This window comes from Anopheles gambiae, chromosome 3 (assembly GCF_943734735.2).
Source record: "Anopheles gambiae chromosome 3, idAnoGambNW_F1_1, whole genome shotgun sequence".
In the NCBI taxonomy this organism is placed as follows: domain Eukaryota; kingdom Metazoa; phylum Arthropoda; class Insecta; order Diptera; family Culicidae; genus Anopheles; species Anopheles gambiae.
Genome location: NC_064602.1, coordinates 3,814,850 through 3,842,737, shown reverse-complemented (window position 1 = coordinate 3,842,737; position 27,888 = coordinate 3,814,850). Strand labels below are relative to the sequence as shown.

General features: G+C 45.3%; 1 protein-coding gene across 2 annotated transcripts; it reads left to right on the top strand.

The window, feature by feature from the left end:
• Positions 1-181: 181 nt before the first annotated feature.
• Positions 182-27,810, top strand: LOC1277956 (vesicular glutamate transporter 1). Of its 2 annotated transcripts, XM_061654388.1 has the most exons (9): positions 182-910; positions 1,353-1,522; positions 1,606-1,891; positions 19,730-20,012; positions 21,307-21,540; positions 21,616-22,080; positions 22,152-22,337; positions 22,415-22,600; positions 23,462-27,810. In XM_061654388.1, exons 3-9 carry the CDS (start codon positions 1,842-1,844, stop codon positions 23,849-23,851), a joined length of 1,794 nt encoding a protein of 597 aa, XP_061510372.1. In that variant the 5' UTR covers positions 182-910; positions 1,353-1,522; positions 1,606-1,841; the 3' UTR covers positions 23,852-27,810. The 2 variants fall into 2 exon arrangements, with proteins under 2 accessions (XP_061510372.1, XP_317474.5); XM_317474.5 differs by lacking the exon at positions 1,353-1,522.
• The last annotated feature ends 78 nt before the right edge of the window (positions 27,811-27,888 follow it).

The following is a 27,888-nucleotide window of genomic DNA, read 5'->3' as shown; positions in this document are numbered from 1 at the left end:
CGATGTGGATGTGGGTAAGGAACGATGCTCCAACACGAGGAGCCCTGCAGGGAAAGGCAAAAGGTGAGTTGTCCGGGTGACGCATGCGCTGCTTTGTAAAGGCATCGAAGTAGGCTAGAGTGGGCGAGAATGTCCCGAAGGAAGAAGCGAGAGAGCAGCTAGTCGTCGGGTGAGCTGAGTCGACTGTATCGCTATTTGCGGGAAGATGCCAGACAAGGACGATCTGGAGCGCGAGCACCGTAGCCAGACGATTGCTGACCGTCGTCGGGCTAGTAGTGCGGTGTACCATTTTCGTAGCAGCTGCCGTGTGCGTTCTGCGGAGTCCGTTGCTGGCAGTTCAGTTGGATGCAAGCAGACCATCGGTGGCGCTACTAAGCGGACCATCCTTTCCATCCGGGGTGGGTCGCCATTGCCTGGGCGCAGTCTGTGGTGAGCTCCCGGGGTCCTTCCCGGACCCGGTGGACCTTCGGGTAGGGTCGAAGTGGCGGTGGTGGCGGTAGTGGTGGGTACGGTGCGTCCATCAGGGGTAATGTAGTGTTTGCGTGCGTGTGCGAGTGTGTCGTCGGTGTACGGTGGGCCATTGACCGGGCTGGTGTTTCCGGGGTGCAGTGTTAGGGCACCGTTCTCGAGTACAACCCACAAACCAATGATGCTGTGTGCCGAGGGTGATGCAAGCCAAACGGATGGATATCAATGCAGTTGTAGCATTTCGACAGTGCATTCGTCCCAGTGCTAGGTCAGTGTGCGTTCCGTGTGTAGGTGTGTGAGGTGTGGTGTGGGCTTTTGGCTAGGAAAACAACCACGCTGCAGAATATCACGAGGTGTCAAGTTATTCTGTAAGGTACTACGATCATCCTCGAAAAAGTTCTCGAAAAGAGCTGCCTAGAATATCCGGCTCCGGATAGATTGGGTAAGTATTGCAATTTTGGTGAAAATTGGGGAGTTGGTAGGCATAAAAAATGGTCCACGAATGTCCTGGATAGTTTGCGCAGACCTTAAAAAATGCTTGGTGCGCATGATCAACCTACCGGGAGGTCACAGAGCATGTCCATTGTTGATCATGTCGCTGTCAGGGGAGCCATCTTGTGCAAAAGTGTTGTGTAACGTGTAAGAGTAATTGGAAAGGAATGGTTTAAAGAAACGAGTCCCGGAAGTAGTCTTGTGAGAGTTATGCAAGTTTCTTTCTTTATTAGTGGAGATAGTAGCAACACAAAGTGCACAAAATCTGTAGTTTGAATTAGAGAGACATTTTCTTGGGAATTCTTGACGAAACAAATAATCATATAATTGGAATTATGGAGATAGAATCTGGATAATGGATATCTTATTTTTAACTGTGTCATCTTTAATAGGAATCGGACGCTGACGTCATTATAAGTCAAGACCTCTGTAGAGCCATCAAAGAGGTTCTCATTGTTACACATACATAAGTCATAAGTTCATATAATATGTGGCTGGCAGAGTATGATGTAAATTCAATTCAAAATATAAACATACATAAGATCCTGAGCATACCTTCAAAGTGCGTAGTAACTTACTAAAGAGTCTGTTGTTAAGTTTATTCACATCTAAAACCTTTGTTTGTTTTTATCTCAAACTCTGCAGCTGCCGGATTTCCACCAAGATCATGATTCGGGGCAGCACTGCAGACTAAAACCACTACACGACCGTGCAGCTCGTTATCGGCTTCTTTGTTATCAGACCGTCAGCACATTAGCAGCTTGCCAAAGCCTGCATTACAGCGGGAAAACCACGGCATAGGCCGATAATCAGCACCTGAGAGCACACAGAGCCCTCCAGGAGTTTCCCAGAGCAACCAGACACGGCCACACAAACGCACGATGCCAGGCTTCGCAGATATCAAGGACCGGGCGTCCAACGTTTTCGGTGGGTAAGTACAATCCGTCGTCGTAGTCGTCGAGCGAAAAACGGCAAGCATTAGTAATCCGGATTTGGGATCCACTCGAACGCACAATGAGCGTAGCGAGCGAGCAAGCGAGCGATTGTAGGATGTTTTGTTGTACGTATTGGGGAAAAAAGCATGTTATCTTGTATACCACAACACGCAAGTACAGCTACCCGGCTTGCGTTGATCCGATTTGATGCGCCTATTGCGTTTTTGATGCGTACAATCTCGAGTCTCAAATCACTTGAGGAAGAATGCCCAGTTATGAAGGAAAAGTTTGATATTAAATTGAGCATTGCAGAAACATATCGATATAGGACACGCTTCATTTGTGAGCCTTCTCAACGATTCTCAGCTTTGAGTTTAGCTCATTCGGTTGGAAGACAAAACAGTCTAATCTCCGATCGAAAAGGGTGTATGTTTTAGATAAATTAATGAAAGTTGATTATATTTTTTTCGTTCCATTTTGTAACTAGCATCGGGCGGTGTTTCCAATTGAGACACAACTACATCGACAACAAGGATGTTCCTTCCCAGCGAGGCTATCAATTTTAAGCGGATTGTACCTCGTATCTCCTAACAAAGCCAAGGATTTGTAGCAGTTTTAAACGTTTCACTGCTTGGACTTTTGCACCCGGCCACGAATTCCCTGCCTAGACTGTGCGGGATTTGTTTATAAATGACTAAAGTACATGTTTCGCTTTCATCGGTTACGCCCACTCTGGTGGCAAACTGCTTTGCATCTCTTTGCATCAGTGCTGCAAAGTGCTGTGGGTTGGGCTGGCTGCTGTCCCTGTCGCCCTGTTTAATAGAATTTACTTATGATAATACCTCCTAATGGGGATCCTAATGGGGAGATTATTTACCAGCGCAACGGATGCCACGAAGAAGGGGTTTTAAAGGGGAAGAGGGAACGGGAGCTGCTTACCACCCTCCCGAGGAAAGTGTGACTAGAGAACTGTAAGGTACAATATCAGCATAGACACGACGCACACTCACAACAACCTCCAAACTGCTTCTGGGCGGGCGGGTTCGATCGGAAAACGCTGCTGGGTGGAGTCGGCACTGACGGTTGATGGACGCATTTTGAATTTAATTAAGCAGCCGCCGAGTACGAGGAAAGGGTGTTACCATCCATCCGGGTGGCACCGTTTCCGGTGTTACTGTGTGCACTCGAACGGGTCCCGCAGATAAAGAGATTTATGCACAAAAAAGGCTGTGCGAGCTGTGTGGAATGAATGGAATGGGGGATCTTTTTTACAGCGCTTTGTGTATTGGTAAAGAAGTTGCAAGGAGCTGTAGCTTTAGGGCACTATTTAATGAAGCGAAATCTGTGCACGGTTTGTTATTAGCCTCTTGAGCGGCTAAATGGTGAGCGGAGTACTCGCTGTTTGTTACACTTTAAAAGGACATCCTCGGGGCTAGCTGTGCAAAAGTATTCGAGATGCGTCAGAAATCAAAGAACGGTTCATAGGCCCTCGTCCAGGCACTTGCATGGGAGGAATATAAATATAAAATATGATACGGGTTTGCGAATGGAATTGAACATATCCCAAACTGTTTGGGGTGTTTGGCTACGCGCCAGCGATGATGACTTCATCTTAAAAAAAGGGAGAACCAATGATAAAGTAAGTATGGCGTGTAACCCGTGACAATATGAGCCGCGACGCCACAACGCCGCATCAAACGGCACGTGCACGCAGGCCAATTTCGTTACGGTACGGTTGCACTAATGCGGACACTATGTTCACAGCTTCCGTTTTGATCCGGCACCAGTGTGAGTGTGAGTTCCTGTTCTTTGGGAGCAATACTTTTAGCTTCAAGCGAGCCCACGATTTGTATGTTTGCCACACCGTTCGTTCAATAGTGAAGTTCTAATTCGACCCCCGGAGAACAATTTGTTTTGGTCGTATCCTGGTTTGCTCCGTCCGTTTGAGTTGAAGGAGAAACAATCAGTAGAAGTTTTTTGTTTGGAGAAGTGTTTGGAGGCGTTAAATCTTCCCCCGCGGGGATGTCCAACTTAAGCCACCTACTGAGCTGTACTGAGATTTATGATGGCTTACTTCCTTCGTAGTTAAGTTTGATATCACCAAGTTGTCACTGCTTATTGGTTGTCTCTTGGTGCAGTACCTTGGGTTGATAATTTAATTTAAATCCTCATAAGTTCTGGAAATACTGCTCGTGGTCTTCTTCTAAAGATAGAGCGTTCTCTTCATCGATTTATTTATTATTCCTTCTTGAAAGCCCATAAATATTCAATCATTTGTACGATACTGCCTATCAAAACAGCGCTACCTTGTTTTTTTTCCCCATTTTGGTAAGCAAAGCCACCACCAAATCTGGCCGATTTCCCACTTTCTCCGGTCGCATCGTATTGCAGCGGCAGTAGAAACGATTTATCATTTTGACTGACCGGCTCGGTGGCGCCAAACTGATATCTTTGCTCATCTTTCCCTCCCCTCCCCACTGGTCGAGATCTTTGCTTTCTCGACGATTCTCGCGCGACCGAATTTCCTTCTTCGACCATCACCATCGTTGCGAATAGAAAAAAGACTCAACAAAACTGGCACCGCTTTTCTTCCGACGGCACGCTGGCGACAAGAGCACTAATAACCGATGTTATTCCCTTTGCTCGGCCAGAATTGGTGAGGGGTGGCGGAAGGTTAGAGATGATCCAAAATAAAGTCATGTTCTTGCTTTGCAGTATCACTCCGCAGGCAGAGTATCACTCCCTTCCCCGTTTCGTTCATTCACGCAGAAAGCTAGAACTATTCGCGTAAGATCTTCTCGCTGGCGCGGTTCCAAACGTGGTCGGGCCGTCCGTCCGCAACCATAAAAAAGAATTGCCAGACTTTTTGGCGAGACTGGCGACTTTTTGGCGGCACCGTATTCTAGCGGCTGTGTTTGTGCGAGTCGAGAGCGATTGTCTGCAGTGAAGTGTGTCGCCTTTGCGTCATGGCATGAATGGCGCGCCAGCTTCTGTACTGTACCCCGGGAGTGTGCGTTTTGTGGATGGAAATTCGGTCAATCGATAACTCTTGCTTATTTTCCCCCATCCTAAAACTATCCCTCTCGGTATGAGAAGCATGCACGCCACTTGCAAATAAGCGCTAAAATAGGTGATGGAAAATGGGAAAACATCCGTAACCAGAGTGGTAATTGTTTTTAACGGCTTTCAATCTGCATTTACTTATCAACCACGCTTGATGTGGCCACGGTGGTGAAAATGAATCTGTGCACAATGAGCGGTAGGAAGCACAGCCGTTCGGGAGGGAATCCTGGTGAAAAGAATCTTACCCCTGCTCTTGTACACAAGTGTAACTAAAGCGGTGATTCAAGAACAGCAGAAAAAACACAAACCCAAAAAAACATATTCAAACGGGGAAGGGAAGCGAATAGACAGTTTTACCCCTTTTTTCGGGGTATAGTTTAGAACTTGCTGCCAGGACACTAGCGAACAGCGACAACACAACACTGCTTTGATTGTTGTATGTATGAGTGGTACAGCAACGAAGAGGAAGAGGGAATCTTGTGCCGGATGAACCATTTCAACAACCGAAGCAATTTAATCACGTTAATGGATTTCATTGTTGTACCGGCGAGTGAGATCCATTTGCTTTTAGCTCAACGAGCTGAAGGTGCATCAAGGGAGCGTGTTGTGGCGTAATGTGTTTGTAGTCGTAGGAACAGGGAGCAGGCTCGTGCATCGTTTCAGGACAGGGGTTTTGCAGGTGTAAGGACAACGATAATTTCGAAAAAGCTTGATTGCAAAATTGTATCTCGTTAAACACTTTTAAATGCTATATTATTGCTAAACGTTGTAGTGTCTTTTCACTTAAACTCGCACAAAAACTGTCATTCCAAAATAAATGTCACTCTTCTACCACTACCACTCACCAGCGTGCCTGAGTAGCAGGATTAAGGAATGTAACGATCGCTGCTTTGCATAAATGTCTCGCAATTTACATATATTTAACAAATGCGCTCGATGATATTTGCACTAGCGAGTGTATTTGTCGAGCGGTGCAGTTCAGTTTCCCCCAAATCTTCAAGCTGATATTGATTGCCATTCGTCTTGGATTCTATCCGCCACCCTCAAACAAGAGCGAGCGAAAAGATAGAAAATTTCGGCAGAAGCAAGACAAAAAAAACAGTCCCACATCCACCCGGATGTAATAATGTCATCGAAGAAGTAATCGCGAGCATGGCAAATAAAAGTAAAATAACGGTTTGCATTAAAATTCAATACGACGGGAACAAATTTTATCAAAATGAGCCTCCCGTTTGGTGAGAATGGGACAGGAACCACAACAAAAAAACCAACGAAATAGTTGCCCAAGGATCAGAAACGAGCGACAACAAGCAATTCCCATAGCGAAGTAGCGATGATAGCTATTGTGGTACAAGTGGTACAAGCGTTCATATTAGTCATTTTGGTCACGTATTTTCACTCTCGCACAGTTTAGCTGCCGAGTGGTTTATTAAGTTCTCAAAAGAATGGATCGGAAATGGTGTTTTTTTTTTGGTTTTTCGATGGGTGTGGATTGCCGATAGCCCAAAAGTGTGTGCTTTTATGTGTTGTGGTTGTGCTGTTGTGGCTGTAAGTTATCCTTGAAGACCGATTATTGACGAATGACCGAGGCATACCGACAGTGGGTGGACGATACGGCGAAGCATATTGTCACGGATTTTTCGGAATAATTTGAAGGACGTTGGCTTATGCGTGACTATTTTTGATCAGAAAAATGAACAAAAAATGCTGTGTTTTATAATTCGTAACAAAAAATCATTTTAAGCAATTCAATTACCGAAACGTAAAGATTTTCTGTAATCAGCACCGATGCAATTATACCTCTCACAGTGATATACAATCAGTTTGGTAATGTGGTAAGAAAAATATACATTCAAAAGAGCGACAAACGTCCAGCAAGCAAGAAACCCATGCTGCGAGGGAGCGTTGCGGTTCCGTCCCATAAATTGCAAGATGAAAGAATGTGCAAGCAAAGTTATAATCGGATTTACAATCTACCACAACCGGCCGCGTGGTAGAGAAATATTTGTAAAGCTACATCAGCAAAAAGGACTGTTAAAGAGGACACATTTTTCGCATAATCTTGTATGACGGTAGTTGAACAACTTGGGACGGAACTACTGAGAAGACGCAGGATACACTTATTATAAAGTTTATACATAACTGTTGACTATAAAATCTTGTTAAAGACAAAATTGGAAGCTTCTATATATTTTTTTTAAACTATCCCTTTTTGAATTTTTTGCCGCACTGGTGGAAAATTCATGGTGCGGAAACTAAACTCCAGCTCGAGGGGCGAGGCTGAGAATAAGCGTCCGTACGAACCCCACCAAAACTTGTTCGCAAAATGATGATGACGATGCTGATGAAGTTGATCATAAATTGTGGTATCATATACATTTTTTTCGGATCGATAAAACGAGCATTCTTTCAGATTCTTTCTCCCTCAAAAAACGGTCCATAACGAATGGTGTGATTAATTAAAGCAAGTGAAGCATGAAATTGATTTGTTAGTCAAAAGTGGCAAAGCCTGGCAGTGTCCTGTGCCGCTGTGAACGTGATGTGACTTGTGGATTACACACATATACTTTTTTTAAATATTTTCTATACGCTTCGGATAATAGCACACGGTTGGAAGCAAAAGTCCAATTAGATAAATGCAACTGACCACCATTATGGTGATTGTTGTCACCGGCACTGACCAGATGTGGTCCACTGAGTCCTCGTATGAGAAGAATGGAAAATGGGTTGTTTTTTTTCGATCCTCCTCAACCATGTGTTCACTACCACTACTCTAATCGTTGTAAAATGGAACACCATTCTGTCGTCTTTTTTCCTTCGGTGGATGCTACTACGTCACCACGGGCTACTTCATCGTGAAAAGATCCTTGAGATGGTATCGCATCAAAAGTGTGCTTCCGAGTATCTTGATTTTTCCTCGTCTCGTATCAACGGGAAATCCCTTTCATTGTGGCCCGTTTCGTTGGATACAGTAAACAGCCAGCTCACAAGCACACACACACACCGCCGCCTACATGCCTCGAGAGTCATCGATACACACTTGGGACGTGAGCGCCCGTATCCTCCACGTGCGTTGGTTTGTTGCCGTTTTGAACGGTTCCACTGGTATGGTGTTGTCCTTTAAAGGACGCAAATGCACGAAGATGATGACGATGATGATGGGGCTGTACTATTATCACGCCACTGTCGGGGGCTGCCGGTGTTAAGGCTCATCGGTCTCCGGAGGGATCTCGGATGAATGTGTATAATTTTGCACCGCTTAGCAATCCGTCGGAATAAAATAAATCACACAAGAAAACATCCATCTACCACATGCTGCGTTCCATTGAGGCGGTTTCTGAATGGGACTCCGGGATAAAGCGAGTCGGCGGCCACTAAGCGGCTTTCGGTGGTGGCTCCTCTGGCTTTGGCTGAATGGTTGGTATGATAATGAATCGGTTCTTCAACTTTTTTTTTGCTGGTTGGTGGTTAGAAAAGGGGTTCTACAGGAGGCTTACAGTTGCCGAGTCGAGTTGCATTAAAACGTTTGATGTGGTGGTAGAGACTTACGGTCAGAATCAAAGAACAAAAGGGAATATTGAATTGTTAGAGCAAAAAGAGAAGCTTATTACGGTTTAACCACAATATAAGGAATAGTTTTGAAGGACAAATCATTAGAAAACATCCTTGTATGCTTGGTTAGTTGTTCAACTAAATTAGTTCCTCGTACTTTAGCCTTGATTAAGATTGATGAAAAATCGTTGAAAAAAACTTTGAAAGTATTCAATAATCAAATTAAAACTAGCTAGAGACTGACTCCCTTCCGACTGATTGAATCAGAAGCAAATCAATTAACGCCGTCCTCACCGTGCGCCCTTCACTCTCTCCCTGTTCTTCTCTCTCTAATGATAATTAATATCGCAAGAAAAACCTTCTGAGATAATCATCTCGAACATCATTTTGTCTTGCCAGCCTTGCCTAGACAACCGCTAGAAGCACTGCAAGTGACGAAATGGAAAAACGAAGAAGGTAAAACTTTTCAAACAATGATCTATTGCGGAAGGAGCGGTTACCGAGGGGACAAGCGGGATGAAATGAGTACTTTTATCTTAATCAGCATTTTCAAGCGAACCAGGCCGCTCTTATGTTTAAAGAGTGACGTTAAATTTCATTCACCGTGAAGTGTGCGTGGCACATCGAATCAGGAATTAACCACCACGAAGTAAAAAGGACCGGGAGGGTGTCCTTGCCCATCACCACCTAGATGGAACGAGGGTCTTTTGGTCTGATGTCTCACTTTTCTCAATGGCCCTACCGTTGCTACCGTTGTTGACGAGGCCGTTTTCCTCCCTTGCTCTCATTAACACGCTGTTAAAACCCTTGTGTGTGTGTGTGTAATGGTGGGAAAGCATGGTGGGTGGCAGGGCAGGGCAGCCCAACAAGTGACAAAGCGTGATGTGTTCTGGATGAGGTAAATCATTGTGGTGTAACGGTGGGTATCTCGCTGGAACGTGATACAGTTGATGTTCCCAACCCAAACCATCCCAACCACTATGGATGTTTGGGAAAGTTCGCTGTCGGGGTTCCATTTTGTAAAATTGTACTCCCGAAATGAACAACAAACGTGATGGTTTTGATTAATCAGCACATGAATTGATCACGTTCATCATTGCTCTTGAGCCGCAATCGGGCCATCAATATCGAGACGAGCGAGCGAGCGACAAACGAGGACCAATCCTTTTCCTGCTAAAAGGCGCATTAACGCATTGATTCACCTTTAAGGGAGAGGAATTGGGCGAGTCCGGAGTCCAGCGGGAGTTGGAGTGGTGAGCTGGAAAGGGGGCAGCTCAAAGCTCTTCTGCTTGAGAGCTGTTTTGTTGTCATCATTATATGCGGCTTAAATGATTTCCCTCGGGGGCTTGCGGCTGTGTGGCGGCTCATCATCGTGTGAGCCAAGGCCGGAAGTCGACTCCCAAAGGCTTGGAAATGTTGCATTGTGTGTTGGGAGATGGAGAAAATGTCTCTGATTTTAGTTGAAATGAATTTTACCTTTACTAGTGGTGTTGCATTTTTTTCGTTCTCCTTCTCTCTCTCTCTCTCTCTCTCTTTGTTGTTCAATCTGAGCTGCTTACGTTTTGACTCAAGAGGGAAGGATTTACGGGGATATTCTCTATCGCTGGCTGGTCTAGTTGGACTTGCGTTTGAATCGTTGCAAAGGTAGAATGAGTCGTCAGTTATAGAACCACTGTGATGAAAAATAGACTCCTGATAGGCATGATGGAATCAAGCAGGAGGGTGACAATCCTGACGTCCCGACTCGTTACACGCTGACAGCTTCCGCAATCATTGACAAGGGCTCAATATCACGTACGCATGGGAAGGTGATTGATACATGTGTCTTTACGCGTTGTGGCTTTTCGTCATGTTGAAAGGCATTAAAAAATGAGAACAATCTGACGAAAAACATTTGAAAAAGAAGGGAGGTACTGTGAAGTTGAAGGGTTTAAAAGGTTGCAAATCATTCGATAAGTGATTGGGTGTTGGCCGTAAACAATAAATCATGTTGATGTTTAATGTGCAAAACTAAAAACATAAGCCATATTTTACTACTAGTCCCGACACTACAATGCCTTTAATTTCATTTCCATTACATGCTCCCGTCTTCATAAAGTGGGTCATACATTGCACGTGAACTTTGCTAATGGTAAAATCAATAGCGATCAACGCTCTCTCTCTGTGTGTGAGTGTGTGTCAAACATTCCGGGCATGCCCTGGCAGTCGTTCGCATGCCAGCGTGTACGGATCTCATTTTTATGTCTAACATTGTCCGCGTTTTCCGTTGCATCTTCAACTGAAGCATGGTGTCGTGGAAAGTGAAACGCTTTAAAGCCTGTTACACTGCTTCAACAACTCCTTTCAGCTGACCGAGAATAGCATCCTTACGGGATGCTCTAGGTTGTTGACTCACACTGGCTGACTGGTTGGTAAATTGTTCAATTTATGAAACGTGTGAGAGCTGCAACGAAAAGGAAAGCAACGGTATAGGGAACACTTTCACCAGAAGCCATCTTCTCTAGTAGAACGCGCCTCCTACTGGGAAGCTACCACGTGAATGAAGATGTATCCTTCCAGCCCAGCATGTTCCAGCAGCCTCACCCTATCGAGGTCAATCGGAAGGAGCGAAAAAGTATGCAAAAAAGCCGAGACACATTAAGCCACTTGTCTGGTGCGTGATTGGAATGCGTAAAGTTGTGAAAACTCGCGACACTTTTCATTTCCCGTTTTCCGAACGAAGCGGCACCCAGCGTTGTTTACAGTGGATCTGATAATTCATTCGTTCCGGAACGCTTTTCTTTATTTTTATTTTCTGCATCCTCAGTACCTTCCCTTTGCCAGCGTTTTCCATTTGTCCGATGGGACGAAAAGGTGAATAGTAAAATCTGAAATAAATGAAACGACGTCTCTACTCCCGGGACGATTGTTGATCCTGACTGACCCTACCAAGGCTTCTACGGGGGAATCTGATAACGGTCAGTGCCAGGGGGACGTGGACGTGGTCGTCCAATCCCCTTCGGGAATGAACGCGCCGTGGAGTGGAATCGCACGATAAATAAACAAAAGTGGCGAAATCTCAGGAAATTGCTTCTGAAAGCCGATCCTTAACGCTACTGTGACAGAATGGGGCGAGTGAAAGGAGGGAACTGTGAGGTGAAGTGATGAAAACCGTGCCTGGATAGTATGAAATATCCCCGGAAGTAGACAAAAAGGGACACACGCTATCTGTGTCCGGACACGCACGCTAGCCTAAGCGACATAAAATGCGAAGTAATGACTAAATTATGCCAGAGTCATTTTCGGACCGATAAATGATCTTAATTTGAATCAGTAGGGAACACAGAGAGATAGAGAGAGAGGGTCCAATATTTCAACGTACTCCATTGTTGTCCTTTTTGAACGCAGCTTCGTAATGAGTGTTGAGAGATGAGAGTGAAATGTGTCGGATGCTGTGGCCCCTCACATGATGGGAAAGTCACGCGCCCTGGGTCCTCTGGTTTGAACGCCTGTATGCGCGACGGAAGCCGACGACGGAAGGCTGTTATTCGTTAAAGTAATTAGAGCCGTTTAACCCCTTGGCATTTTCGGCTGGTCGTAAAGATGTTTTTCTAGTAGCGGCATGATTAGTGTAAATGATTGATGAAGAGTGTTGTTGGTACGACATTGAGTGCTTAGGGTGCTTGAGACAGGATGAAGTTGTGAGAAACCCAGAGTGCAAAGAAGTAAAGCGTTAAACATAAAATATGAAAAGATTTGCCAATAATTGCAAATAATTCGATATCGATTGCTAACCAAAACCTGGAATTTCCTTGCTATCAAAATTCCATCACTCACACATCGCACTCCTTCAACAATCGGCTCACATTATAATGTTTGATTGCAAACGCCTGCGATCGCCCTGAATATTGTGTACCAAATACGCCAGCCAGCTCGATTGTCACGTTTCGCTTTCACTCTTCCAACGTCTTGAGATTTCAATTCACTCGCTTGGTCCGATGTACGGCTTCTTCCGGGCACCGGGGATTCTGGGTGGCAAATGGGGGCTTTTCCATCGTGAATAATGCACTTCCGCCCTTTCCTCGCTTGCGATCGATTCGTTTTAAGTGTACGGAACAATCGACAATCGATATGAGGTTTCGTTTTGGGTGGTGGTGTTTTCGCAACGCCACTCCTTATCACGTGGCCCTTCCGCACGCGCTGTGTGTGTGACGCTAAGATGCCTTTGAAGGTATCGCTCCCTTCCCCACGTGCGTGGTTGTTGTATGAAAAATTGCCATTATTTAGAATTCCGAGCTGGTTTTCCCGTAGCAAGCGTAGGAATTGAATTTCAACGGATTTGTCCCAATATTTCAGCGCGCAAGTGGTGGCGTTTGGTGCGAAGGACGTCTTACTTTTCGGTGGCGAGAGGACGGCATTTTTTTTTGTTTGCGTCTCTCTGTCCCGAACGCAATAAATCAACACCCGTCATCTGAGCTGGGCGGCATCAAAGCAGGCGTTGGTATAACGAATTGCGCCACAGTTAGTGTTCATCGGAGAAATGACTTTAAATTACATCATTACGCAACAATAATCAGCGCTATAGGATGGCTTTGGCGCAATTCGTTGTTCTTTAAGCGGGCACCGAACGGGTTGTAAAGTTTCTTTTTATTATATCCATTGGTAGGAAAGGATAAATCTTTCAGGGTTCTCGTCTCCTTTTTTTCTTTCTCGTTCTCCCATCACTAAGGACTCCCTTGGCGAATATCCTCAAACCCGTGAACGCGTGAACCAACGTTTGCAATGTTTTTGTGGTGTACTTCGGCACTGAACTTCTCACTCAAGTACAACAACGGCCCCCTTTCTTTCCCTTGTATTGCAGGATTGTGAGGGTTCCGGTACACTCCTTCGGCAAGGGGAATCTTGGGAGGATTATTGGGAATGGTTGTTGCAAAATCCTCTTGCTGACAGCGTTCCGGACACCAGCTCCAGCTTCAGTTGAATGTTTATGTTTTTTAGATTTTTCTTCTCTTGAGATGTGGTGGGGTTGGAAAGAACCGGACAAAAGCGAGGGTAAAACGGGCGGGAAGGATATCAATCCTGCCAATTCATTTGATTGCTGTTTTTCTTTCCGTACAAGGGGTCATGTATCGGTTTTATTACATTTCTATTTTTCTTGTGTCTGTGTGTGTGTGTTTCTCGGGCTTCGGTCTGTTTGCTTGACGATTTGATCGAGTTTTGCGTAAGCCTCAGCAACAGGGAATGGGTTATAGAAGTGGAAAAGTATTTGATATGAAAAGAAGAACTAAGTCTTCAAATGATTGACAGAATGCAATAGTTTATTTCAGAAATTTGGGATGCCCTCAAATGTCAAACTGCCACTATTGTGAATAGAGCATAGTGAACCTATGTCCACACAAGACACTCATGGAGTATTTCCACCACTGTACGCTAGAAATCGGGGGAATCCCCTTAAAGACTACAAAAGAGAAAGGGAAAGAAACAATAACAACTAATGCTACTTTCTTAAGAGATCACCAAGAAATCTTTTTCTACTCCGTACCACATCTAACCTTTACTTCTTACCGTGCCGTACTAAAGATGGGGGATCTCGGGAGCACGAAACAGCAAGAACTGTGTCTTCTATGGCCAGATTCTATTATGTTGCGTAATCTGGACGATTCAATCTTTTAACAGCTATTTTTAATGATTGCTTTTCTGTTTCCGTTTCGGGTGGTACCTCCGGATGGCCAGTCCGGACTGTCAGCAAACTTGCCGAGCACGTTGTTTTGGACTTTTCCATCCTGCTTGTTATCTTCTTTTTCATGCCGTGTGATGGGAAGATTCTTTTTCTCCTCAACTTTATTTACCACGTCCAAAAGCAGCTCCAGAAGCCCCTCGAATGCGTACCGTCGATAGGCTGGATGCCAATGGCAACGTGCAGCAGAAAGAATCTCAGCTGGGCAGACTTTGTGGCAGCGTCGACTCGAACTGGACTGGAATATCACTTCGGTCGTCCCCTGTCCTAGGATGTTTGTTCCAGTGCTTCCCAAGGTTTTTTTTCTGCTTCTTCTCTGGCGCCACACAGATAGTCCAGATGGAAGTAGTCTGATAATTAGATCGTGAAAGAGCAAAGAGTGAGTGAAAGAGCAGACAGACACAGGTCTGATTGTCTACCTTTCTGAAGCGTGGTGGGGCGGATGTACAACCGTAATAGGAAGGAAATTCAATTTCGCACGAACGATTACCGTTTAATGAATAAATAAGTGGTTGGGTTTTCTTTTTGGGTCCATTTATAGTTCCTCCTGCCTAGGGTGAGGGCGCGGAAGGAATGAAAATTATAAAGCCCCATTTCGTGAGGGATCGTTGTTTAGCAACAAAACGATTGGCCAATAAAGACTCTCTTTGCTCTCATAGTGCCATGGTTTTCAGGAGTGCATATTGTTCCACTTTATGTTTTGAAGTGGTCCACACCACACTTCGTCTGGATGCTGTATCGTAATGGTGGTGCTGGTGGTGGTGGCAAATCCTTTTTTAATGAACTGCGCGAATCCTACGCCCACAGTCAAGTCCATCAATCAAAACTTCATTAAAGCCAACCGTATGTGTTACGCCGTGTGCGCTTTCCAATCGATGGAAGTACTTCAACCGGAAATTCAATCATCGCGGTACAATGAAAGGCTTAATCGAATGATGGGCCAGCAGTGATAAGAAGGGCCCGCTTTGCTGAGGTTCTTTCGGTGAGGTGACCATGTGATGTGACCTTCAGAGTTTTGGCTCTGGATGGATCTTAGATGACATACGTCGATAGGGACTTATCTAATTTTGATTGATAATCGTTACAGTTTTCCCTGATTGTGTTGGGGGGCTTGGGAATCTCGGGCAGGATAATATTGGTCTCTGGAGGACGTCTCCCTTGAGAGAAGCAGTCGGTTTCTGTGTAGGGAAATGGCAGACCTTGCACACAAATAAACAAGTCACTTAACCCCTCGACGAGGGAAACTGGTTGCGGTTTAAACAGTAACTGTTATTATGTTTACAGTGCTGTCTGCTCTGTCCTGGTGTGGCAGCATAAAGCACGCCAAATATTGATGGTGGTTCATAATTTAGAAATTAAATTTATTTGCATATCTCTTGTTCTTCGCTGCTGGCTGGGTTAGCGAAATGGTTCTCTTTTAAACTCATCATTCAGAACTTCATCACGTCCATCCAGCAAGATAGATAAAATCTGTCCAGAGAAGCATCCAGAGTAGAACCTTCTCTCCCTACGTTTGGGCGCTCGGTTTTAATAGCTTTTAAGCAAATGTTTGACTTTCCGGTGCGGAGTGTATGTGTGTTGGGCGCGTGTTTACATCAATGTTCCGGCCGGCAGTCAGTTTTTAATAATATTTCTCATTTCATCCACTCCTGAGCTGGAGGGGTTTATTTGTCTTTGCGCTTCTGGGCTGAGGGGTTACTGTTTTGTGTTGATCCACGGCATAGTACGGTTCATTGCAACTATTGTTTGCAGGTGTTTTTGTTTGCCAAAGAGCAGAGAGAGAGAGGGATTGCAATGGTTTGCGATATTAAAATTTGAGTCTACTTTCAAGAAAGATTTCAAATCAATTTCTTAAAAACGTTTAAAATGTGTCATTCTTTGTTTAAAAAACATGCTTTTATTGCCACCACACGTAGCTTAGAATCAATTAGCCAAACTGCAAACGTTTGATATCGTCAATTACCAACCTGGCTGGAAGCGCTTATCACCAATCCAACAACCCTCGCTGCGTTTGCCAAAGAGGGGGAAAATATACGCTACAAAAGTAAAGCGGATTGTTACCAGTTAATAACATAAATTATGTATTTCTTTCCCACGCACCCCAGCGCGGGAAGGGTGCTTGCCTTTGGATCTGGCAAGCTGTGTGTTGCTTCGCACGTTTCGTCCTTTTCCGGTCTACAGTCACAGTATCGCGAGCACAAAATCAAATCACAAACATAACAAGCGAATCAACACACAACTCCCAACCGGAAGGGGCCGGATGGTTGGCGAGTGCGAGCTGAGCAAGGTACAAGGGCTGAGAGGTACATAATCATAAAAGTTTCACCACAGCTCCCTCGGGACGTATGAATTTCAGTGTCGAAAGGTGGTATGTTTTCATCAAATATTCACCTCCAGCAAGGAATGCGAACAGAATGCGGACGAGCTGTGAGGTTGGTTTGGTTGGGCTGTGGGACGAATCGTACGCTTTGAGTTTGATTGACCAGCAGCTCACCTGTTGCTCTGAAGAAGGGTGAAGCTGTATATATGATTGAGGTAAAAGTTTAGATCATATTTTACCAACGGTTTCAACGGTTTATTTCAAAAATAAGTTCAACATTCTAGCAGTATTGCATCGATTTGTGTTGCGTTACTTAAGGTACAAATTACCCTTCTAAGTTGAAGCTGTGTCCGCCACTTAATACGCGAAAAAATACAATCAAATCGTTTAGCGCGCTAAATTTGTTTACATCGCTCCTTTCATTCACCTTTCACTCGCCCTCCCAAAACCGATGAGTAATTGCAGCTCCCAAAGCGGTAGGAAGATCCCGGCCGATTATAGCATTTGGCTCACCATACCAACCAAACCGACAAATTCGCAGCATCCCAGCAATCCCCGGGTAATCCCGCCGACGGCCAGATCACGTTACAATCACAAACACACCTTGATACCATGCCGGCTGGAAAATCCCGATGTTCCGCCAGCCGAGAGAAAGGTATCGTGCGCTACCTAAGCAAGTGAATTAAAAGATAAGTCTCTGAAGAATTGTAAATGATATTTACGGGGAATTGGATTTCAATCAATGTGGTCCGTGTCTTGTGCGTGTCGGGCTTACGGTTTCGAGCAGCTGAAGTCTCCCTGAAAGGTACGTTTCAAGGCAACGCCGACACCGACGACGTTTCTTGCAACACTGTTCAATCTGTTTGAAGTGCTGACAAATTTAAATTAAAAATGCTTGAAAAGCGATTTCATTAATTTCCATCCAACCGATAGAGGTTGGAGATTGGTTTGGATCTGTTAGGTAGGTAGGCAGGCAGTGGTTGACGTATTTGGGGACGTTATTGCCTCTACCGTCTGGCACGGTGTGTCTTCGGTATGAATTGTCTGGCGTTGGAAAAGACACGTGCTCGACTGGTGAAATTGATATTTATGCGTTAAGAGTTGGGAACAAGGGTGGAGAACGGTTAGATAGAGGGCAAGCTTCATTTGCATGCTGTGCTACTGGAAAGGGGGTTGTTTGGGTGTTCTGTTTAGATCATAAATCTCGATTATGGTCAGTGGAAAGTATTTTTCAAATCAACTGTAAGGATTACGATGTTCGTAAGAGCGAAGTACGCTTACAGTAGAACGAATAAGTATTTTTTCAATGAAGTTAAACAACTATGATTTGGTTCGGGAAACCATCACTGCTTATCCTTCCTTCTTATCACATTTCAATGTAATCAATCATAACTGGCACGAAAAGTTATTTGGGATTAATATGAAGCATTCTGCGAAGCATTCCGTTAATCTCTCCCCTTGGCGTTGGACAAAAGATCAGCCAACGTCATCATCGATGCGCCAATGACCATCAGCTTCGGCTGGATGATTTGGTCAATCTTAAGCTCCAGAAGATGTGCCGACTGCCGATGTTCGAGGGTTGGACCGGAAATTCAATTTCATCTCCGTACGCTATCCCCCCGAAATAAGAAGCAGAACCGACGGCTTGAAAGACGAAACTCGCTCGCAACGCTTGAAAGCGGATATTAGTAAACAATATTATCAAACCTCGAGAAAGTAACTTAATTATGTTTGTCAACGATAATTCCTGCCAGCCGGTCGATACCAGGGTAGACAACAGTGGGGCGAGAGTGGTTTTCCTCCCTGTTTATTTCGCTTCTAATAAATCTGGATGGATGCAGGCATAAAGGGAAGAAAAACACTCTCATATTCAGAATCTCTCTCCCATCCTGTTTGAATGTATGAGAATGCTTGCGTTCGGAGCGTGTCTAGCCACATCCACTGCGAGATAAAAGGATAACTTTGTTTTCGGTCGCCATCAAGATTTGCCGACGGGGCCAACAAACGACAACAACGAGGACGGTGTGACTTTCGGGGGCTCCGGTCGCTCTCGGCTTCGAGCGTCTGTCGTCCATTTATTGGTGACATTTATCAAATCAATTATTTTTTATGCTTCTGATGCCACACGGCACACGGTGAGAGAAGGAATATTTCACGATTTATGACGTGTCATAAAAAAAGTACTTTATATAGAGGGAGACACACAATTTGTTGTGGTAAAGTGGAAGCCTGATTTTACAGTGGTCGATAGACTTCACTGGGAGGGAAGCTTTATTACAGCCCTAGAACCAATGGCAAAATGATTCATAAACATAATCCCAGCGCTCTAACGAACCGTTTTTCTTACATCATCCACTTTATCAAGTATGTGATCACGCTTCGCAATCAGCAGCAGTGCGACTGGTGCCCATTTGAGGGTAGAGACAAATTATCAATTACATTGAAACGCTTTGTCTTTCGCCGGTACAATATAGGTGGAAAATTCATTTCCATCTCATTCTGAAGGGCTCCATCTCAATCGTAGAGAGATTTGTTTGTATCCCGCTGGTAAGCGAGACCCACCTTCCCGACGGGGGCCAACAGCTTGGAAGCTGACTGCGACTACGACCGGTACCGTTCATCATCACAGCAGGATAATGGTGTGTGGGTGCACATTTACATCAAGCTTGTGCTCGTGTGGGTGCTAGTGGGACGAACATCTTATCTTACTGTAGTGTCTTTATGTTCAGAATGGTGGAAAACCCGTCTTGTCTAGTATCCTTTCACACGCTACGGCGAATAGACGACGATGGGCGCTCTCGTAAGACGGTAGCTACGCAGCGAAGCGGATAAGAGCACGGCAACGAAACCAACGAAAGGCAAAGACATTTGCGTGAACGGAAATGACATTAAGTGGGTCTTTTTCATTTAATTTCATTTTCTCAATTATATTTGGGCGCGAAACGCATTTTGCTGACAGCTGGGAGTGTTTCGTGGATGGTTGGTTCAAAGATTCGCCTTAACCGGTGGCAAAGGCACGCATGAAAATGGCAAAGAGAGGTCGCTTTTAAGGCAAGAAATCGACTGAGAAAGAAAGTTTTATATTAAAAGAAATAAATGAAGCTTTTCAAAATGACTTCAACCGTATCGTATAACAGTGTATAACAGTAACTCAAAACCCCGTTTTCCCATTTTTTCTTCCAGTGGGTTCGAGAAGTTCGAAATGCCCAAACATGGCTACGACCAGATGGATGGGGCCGCGGTCGGTGGCGCCTACCAGGCCGATACTGGCGGCAACGACTCACCGATGTCGTTCGAGGAGATTGAGCGACCACCGTTGCGCCACGTCGACAAGTACGTTAGGGCGGAGTGTCCCTGCATCAAGACGACCCGCTACACGATCTCGCTGATGACCTGTCTGGGCTTTATCATATCGTTCGGCATGCGCTGCAACATGGGTATGGCCAAGCTGCAGTTCGAGAACGGGGTAAGTTGTGCACCTAGGGTCGGGCCGGGCGTAAATTGCACGAGTTCCATTAGCCGTGCGTTCCACCGTCGATGATAATTATTCTTCTGCCAGGGGTTTCGGGCCACGTGCCGTTGATGTCCTTTTGTACTGATTCTTCGCATCGGTCTGATCGGCATGTTTCGATTATAATTTTGCCACGCACTGCATGATGAGCAAATTATGTTTTTCGGTCCGGAAATGGGGCCCCATTTTGTCACGTATTTCGGTTTGTGGTGGTGGTGTGTCTGCTAGGAGGTCATAGAGTCACAAGAAATTATAGCTAGAAAGCCTCAAAGCCATGTTCTTTGTACTCTTTCCTTGGTGCCTACGTTAGAAGTGTACGTCAAATGTGTACATGGAAGTGGGAATGGAGTTTTGGGATCCTTTATTCCTCGTGATGAAATAACAGGGACATCGATACCTTCGTATGTACGTAAATAAAAGATAATGAACAGGCAAAATAAAGCACGGTCACAGGGAACCAAAAATACCTTCCATCACCCCGTGGAAGGAGAGATCGTTCAACCGGTAACCGATAAGGTTGCACGAGAATGTCCGAAACCCTGAAATATTTGGCGAGGGAGTAAATCAGGAAAAATATGAAATTTTATGGAGTCAAACATAATGGAAGCATTTATTAGAAATGCGACGACAAAAGATGATAATTTTTTATTCATGAGTCATTGCACCGACGGGGTTTTCCCGAATGATGGGTTCCGGGGTGGGAGTGGGAGCGCAGCCCCGCTCAACGAGATATCATCAATGAGCGTGGGGTTGGCGCTCGGTTGGATAAAAGGACGAGAAAAAAGGACACACGCCGACCGAGGGGGTAAAACGGATAAAGAAGTCGACCGGAAAAGCCGGAAACGAGCATAAAGAGCGAGAAAATGACAACAAACCCCGAGTCGTCGTCGCCACCACCGTCGCCGCTGTGATAACCGCCATCGACGCCACGCTGCGAGAGCGCAAAACCGTGATGCGTTAACGGATGTCGTTTCAAGTTTTTTGTTGTTGCATGTGTGTGTGTGTCTTCTGTTTGGTGTAAAAGACGTGGTCCCACCGGAGGACACTATTGTGTTGGGAAGGTGGATTGAAGATGGGGTGGTAAAAAGTACGCTCGACTTCCGGTGGCATTGGCTCGATTTAACAACGGGAAATGGCCATATTTTTACTGTTACTTCTTGATTTCTACTAGGAAGCCATGCTCGGAGCATAGAAATGAGTATTCATGTTCTCTTTTTTGTATTCAATGCTCTCCATTTTCCTTCTCCAGTCGGTGAAATACAACTGGACCGTCGCGATGGAAAGTGCAGTCGATTCGTCATTCTTCTGGGGCTACCTAGTAACGCAAGTGCCGGGCGGTTTCCTCGCTTCAATGTTTCCAGCAAACCGCATCTTCGGTACGGCCATCGCTATCTCGGCCTTCCTGAACCTGCTCGTCCCGGGCGCCATGATGCTACATCCAACGGTCGTAATTCTGGTTCGAGTGCTCCAGGGCCTGGTGGAGGTGAGTGACTCGGAGTGTTTGCGCCTCCAAAACTTTCCAGACTTTACAGAAGCCGTACGCGTTTTCCTCCCCCAGGGTGTAACGTATCCCGCCTGCCACGGTATCTGGCGCTTCTGGGCCCCTCCGCTCGAGCGCTCCCGGCTAGCGACGATGGCATTCAGCGGCTCGTACGCCGGCGTCGTGATAGGCATGCCCATGTCCGGCATTCTGACCGGCTCGATCAGCTGGCACGCACCGTTCTACTTTTACGGCGTGATGGGCCTGATCTGGTACTGCTTCTGGCTGTGGCTGTCGTTCGAGAAGCCGCGCCAACATCCAACCATCTCCGTGAAGGAGCTAAAGTACATCGAAAAGTCGCTCGGCGAGTCGGTGCAGCTGCCGATGCCGACCATCGCGACGACCCCGTGGCGTCACTTCCTCACCTCGATGCCCGTGTACGCGATCATCGTGGCAAACTTTTGCCGATCGTGGAACTTCTACCTGTTGGTGCTGTACCAGAGTGCCTATCTGAAGCACTCGTTCGACTTCCGGATTGAAGAGGTAAGCTAAAGGTTTTGTTTCTGGTTTGGGGAAGTTCTTCAAAATATGCTTACAACTGTTGCATCATCTAGACTGGTATACTTGGAGCACTGCCACATCTGCTGATGACGATCATCGTACCCTTCGGAGGCATGCTGGCGGATCACATCCGAAAGTCGGGACTGCTGTCGACTACCAACGTGCGCAAGCTGTTCAACTGCGGTGGATTCGGGTTGGAGGGTCTCTTTTTCCTGGTCGTAGCACATGCCACTAGTTCTGTAAGTGCTGTAATTCCTGTTACGTGTTGGTGTTTGTGAAAGTATTGCGTGATTTATGTGGTTCTCTATCTCCACAGATGGGTGCAGTGACGGCGCTAACGCTCGGTGTTGCCTTCAGCGGGTTCGCCATATCCGGTTACAACGTCAATCATCTGGACATTGCGCCACGCTACGCCAGTATTCTGATGGGCATGTCCAACGGCATAGGCACGATAGCGGGCCTGATCTGTCCAATCGCGATAGACCACCTGACACGGGGGCAGGTAAGTGTGTCCCTTTAATCGGATTGTGATCCGGCTGTGAGCCGGATTGCACTTCATCTATCGCTATGAAACATTCCTTCCGCAAAATGGTTTGACTCAGCGACTTCTCCACTCATTGCACCAAAACGTTCGCTGCTCGGTGAAGCTGATTCAATGAAATAAATTAAATTTGTTACGATGTTACATGCCCGATGACTTTGAACAAAAACGCATCATTCCCCCGGGCGTCTGGCGAGTTTCCCGGCTGGCTGTGGAACAATGCGAAACCCTACACTTTGGCATCGGCCTCGGTTCTCGTTGTGGCGAAAGAAGTGTTTTCCATCCATTTTCCACCCCTTACATCGCATGCTTTCAGTGATGACTTGTCGGGGAGTCAGTAGGCTGGGAAAGGGATATGGCTTTTAAAATCTTGAAACTGTACAACTGTTGACACGGCCCGGGAGGGTGAGACTGTATGGCAACCGTTGTCAGGGGATGTGATTTTTGCGGCGTCGGCTGTTTTCTCGCCCATCGCGCAAAGCGGTTCCGTATGGAGGCTTTTATTGTCGATTGGAGAGAGATTGAAGAATGGATGGTGAAGAAGGGTTCTACTTTTTGTTGTTACGTATAGATTTTAGCTGAATCAACTGTTCCGTGTAGTTGTTTTGTCTCGTTGCCATCCATAAACAAGCAATTGAAAAGGATGCAAATATTTACGGCTGCGTGTTGGCTGCGTGTGAATGCTTTGATGCGCCTCGCCACCATTTTGAATTGGATATTTTGACATCCAAATGATATTTATAGCACTAAATAGACTTTTTTTAAATTGTTTCCAAATAGTTTTGTTTTAATGTAACCATGAAATATTTTTCTCTATTTAAGCCCAAATCATGTTGGTCTACAGTGTTCACGATAGCGGCGACGGTCCACTTGGTGGGCATCACGTTTTACGGCATTTTCGCATCGGGCGAACTGCAACCGTGGGCTGAACCGACCGTCGAAGAGCAACGAGCCTGGGATCCGGTTGGTTCGGGGTACGAGAAGGAAACCACCTTCAACGAGGCCGGGGACGGTGGAGCAGCTTCCCCGTCGGGGGGAATGATGGACCCGTCGGCACAGATCAACGCCACCAAGACGGTGTCGTACGGTGCGGTCCAGCAGCACGTCGCCAACAATCCGTTCGCCTATCCGACTGCGATCAGTGAGGAAACGGTACAGCCGGAAGCGAGGGACACCTACTTACACGGCAACCCGACCGAGCGTACGTATTGACCTGTGCGCGCTAAGAAAACCGTAACATTTAGTATGAACTAGAGAGGGCATGCAGCGAAACTATGTTTAAAAGCTGTGTTGTTTTTGTTTGTTCCGTGCATTTGTTTGGCAGAAAAGTGCAATAGTAATCGTATATTGTAACAATGTTCAGCTCGATGGAAGAGGGTGGACAGGCGACACGCGAGCCATGAGCAAACTGAAATACAAACAAGTAAAATTAACCCTGCTTAAGCAATTACAACACTAGATAGTAATTAACAAATACCAAAACAAAAACATACACAAACAAGTAGCAAAGAGGCACATTGTATTTACAACGTCGAAGGGTGTACATACACTAACAGAAGAAAAAAAAAACACTGACATAAGTATTTAAAAGATATATGCGTACATGCCATAATAATATAATATACATATACTGTAATTAATAACTACTGCCGCAAAGGACTAACTAACGATGCAACCAGAGGATTACAACTGTTAAGACAACGCACTGAGTAAGAGAAGCAGGAGAGTGGAAGAGTGGAAGAGTTTAAGTCATCACTTATTGGGATGGTCTGTATCTGTAAATCTGAGATGAAATGATTAAACAAGCCTAATCGCTAATCTACCCAGCACAGTACGTTGGCCTCTACCCAATTGGGCGCACAGTACATTGGGTGGAAGAGTATGTTAACCACTTTTAAAATCAACAAAAAACTGTCAATTGCTAACGAGTGTCTCGAACACCCAGTTCAGTGGACGTACAGTACCCGACGAACCAAATTCTCAAGCAAAATGGAAGGATAGTTCAAAGGTGAACGTACTCCGCTAATGAGTTTTCCAGCATTCCTCAACTAATTGCACATGTTTGGCGCTCTGTGCGTGTGCGCGGATGAGCGTTGTAATTACATAATTTCCTGATTTTAGTTCCAGCTAGGTAAGGAGGAGCGGAGTTAAATTTGAGGTGTCAACTCACTCTCAAAGGCTGTGGCGACAATAATAAAACGGAAGGGCGGGCTGAATAAAAAAAAAAAAACAAAACCGGCTTCGACACCCAACCGAAACGTAGGTTAAGAGATGATGCTTAGCTGAGCGCTAAGTACAGTGAGTTTAGTTTACGTTAATTGTATATTTTTAGCCAGTGTATGTATGTGTGCAATGGAAAGGGGAAGCTGCAATAAGCGCATAAGCTTGGCTTATGTAAGAATTGTACATTGGGTTTTGATTTTTAAGCGTATAAGCTTCAATACGTTCGATGCTGAGGCCTGGGGCGGTAGATGGCACACTGCACCGTACTGCGAATGTGACAAAGAAACAATAATAAACAACGCTAGCTGGTAAGGTTCGTTCATAAGGACATAAAACAGGAGGAGGGGCAGAAAAGAAACAAACAAATCTAGTACTATAAATCGTTCAGTGATATAGTGTATTAAACAGCTCATCAACAAAAGTTTAAATCGTTGCAAATACGAAGTGAAACCAAAACTAGTAGACGACGAGGGCACGGTGAGAGCTTCGGTCAAAGCAGAAGCACACACACCGATCGCGGGCAAACGAACGACAGTGCACTTAACTAATCTGGCAAAATCAAAGTTTGAGACAGTGGGGAATTGGAATTCGAAAAAAACACAACACAACTTGTCTCACATTGCGATCATTTGCCACGATCGCGGTGCAGACTGCGTGGCTTATACTCTACGACGTCGTGCTTATACGTTTAACCAATCGCACACCGTTTAACTAGGTATGCACATACCTACCAATGCAGGCGAGGTGGTCAAGGTGGTCAAGAATCATCCATACAAACGGGTATTATAATGCTAACTGGGAATGGTAAATAAGTGTTAGCGGTAACACACAGGTATGATTTCGATCGACACACTCAAACACACATAGGAAAAAGAAGAAGAAGAAACAAAACAATACCAAAAAGAAACAAAAACACTTTGCACAAAATGTCTCTTACGGAAACGTGACCCCTATACGCGATCAATTGAAATTTTAGTGACAGTAGGTAGACCTTAGTTCCTCTTTCCTCGTTCTGTAGAACCCCCCCGCACAGGGGCTCTCGATCTATTAACCCTCCTGACACGATCGAGCTGTAATCTATCTCAAATTCCACCTTCCACCACTACTATCATACTATCATGGTTTGTTCTTCCAGTGTTAAGAGAGGCAAAGCAATTATTGCCACTGTACATGACCTCAGTTGTTCCTCCCCCTGGGGGCGTGCTATTTGATCATCTAAACGTTGTAAAATATGGAGAAAAGAAAATCAATCAGTCCCAAAAACAAACAAAAACGAACACGATCATGTAGAAACCCTACACGGCGACCATAACGCAGAGAGGGCTAAACACTTGGCTCCCTTGGTGGAACGGTTGAACGCCACACTTGAACACAATGTACACAAAAACACGCAAAACAAGTACGCATAGTTTATCAGGATGACAATCAACAGTTGTTTCATCCTCCCTTTCTGGTAGTGTATCCTTCCCTTTGGAGCGTAGCGCGAGTCGGCAGTAGCGTGGAAGAGGACGTCGGGGAGTGCCGGTGCAGAAGACTCGCAGGAGCGCGTTAGTAGGCGCGTCCGTTAAGCTAAGATTAAAGAGAGATATTGAAGTGAGGTGTGTAAAGAGATATGCAAAACCAAACTATTCACTAACACTGTTGAGACTCTATACATATATATCTATTATGAATGTACGGTTCCGTTCCGATCCGTTCTGTTGATCCGCGTTTCTTTACTGTTTACCAATCACGGATGTCGTTCTAGCTGTTGTTGTTAATTCAAATATATATAAATGAATGTATCGGGGCCCCCAGGCACTACAAGCCAGCGGGGATCCAACGTATTAAAAAAACACGACAGGCAGATGGAACACGGTTCCGGTCGCAAAAGGGCTGTAACAGCCGCACGGCCAACCCATTCCTGTACTGCCGGTCGAAAAATCCAACTGGTAATCGACACATTACCGCACAACAATACAAGAATATTACGCAAAACATCATCGCAAAACCCAAACCCGAGCTGCCCGCGTGGCGTGGCTCGGTTAGTTGTAATTTCGTTGTTTCCGGAGTAGCAGCATAGCAGCCTGTAGTGTAGCAGTAGCGTATTAATATTATACTAATGGTCGGCCGGTATCCTTTGCTAAACAGCGAGGAACGGGCCAGCCTAGCTGTAAACGTTGAATAGTAAATATCTTGCGAGGCTTGCTAGAAAAGCCAAAAACACATTGTACATTGCATATATACACAAAACGTATTGCACACTATACTTATATACCGTATACACTGGGCGAAGGGGATAGGCATATTAGGAGGCAAGAGCAAAGAGTAACCAAAAGCAGGGGCAACCTGTATTCGTGTCCCTCCTCTTCACTACCCATTTCTGTAGGCGAATGAAGTGGCATGAAAAGAGGTAAACGAATATCCAAACACTGAAAAGAGATCTGCTCGATCTAGTAAAGTAAGTAAAAAGTCGTCTCGCTGTTATAATCGCATCATAATCAATCATCGTAACTAAACGCGCTGTAATGGAGCGAATTGCAGGCAGTGTGTGTGTGTTTGCGTGTTTGTGTGGGAATTGAAGGATAAACTAGGGCGGGAAAACGGAAGACTAGCTTGGTGGAGAGGACAGACACACGTGAACGATATATTATTATGGCATTAAATAGTTAAGTATTCCTTATTGGCAATAGCGTTTAGCGAAGTGTATGAAACTTACCACCTTCTATCGAGTGAAAAACGAAACAACAAACGGTAACGAAGCGCATGGCCGTGGTGTGATCGTGGTGTGTGCGTGGTAGTGGACGTCAGTTGGGAAGTGTGATCCTCGAATCATGAGTGTCTCACAAACCTCTGCATGTTACACTCACTCATTCACTCACACAGTCACTCACTGATCTATTCGACATCCAACATCCAAATAAAATGGTGCGCATATATTTAAACTGTTGAACTGAATCAACCCCTAAGTAGGCAGTACTTTATTTGTTACTTGACGTACAAGCGTTTCCCGAATCCGAAATATCAATTCCCAAGTAACATATTAA

Excerpts from the sequence above, each read along its gene's own strand:
- LOC1277956 (XM_317474.5), top strand. The coding sequence starts at position 1,842 with ATGCCAGGCTTCGCAGATATCAAGGACCGGGCGTCCAACGTTTTCGGT. Across the intron at positions 1,892-19,729 it reads GCGTCCAACGTTTTCGGTGG|TGGGTTCGAGAAGTTCGAAA; the intron begins GTAAGTACAATC and ends TTTTTCTTCCAG. Across the intron at positions 22,601-23,461 it reads ACCACCTGACACGGGGGCAG|CCCAAATCATGTTGGTCTAC; the intron begins GTAAGTGTGTCC and ends TCTCTATTTAAG.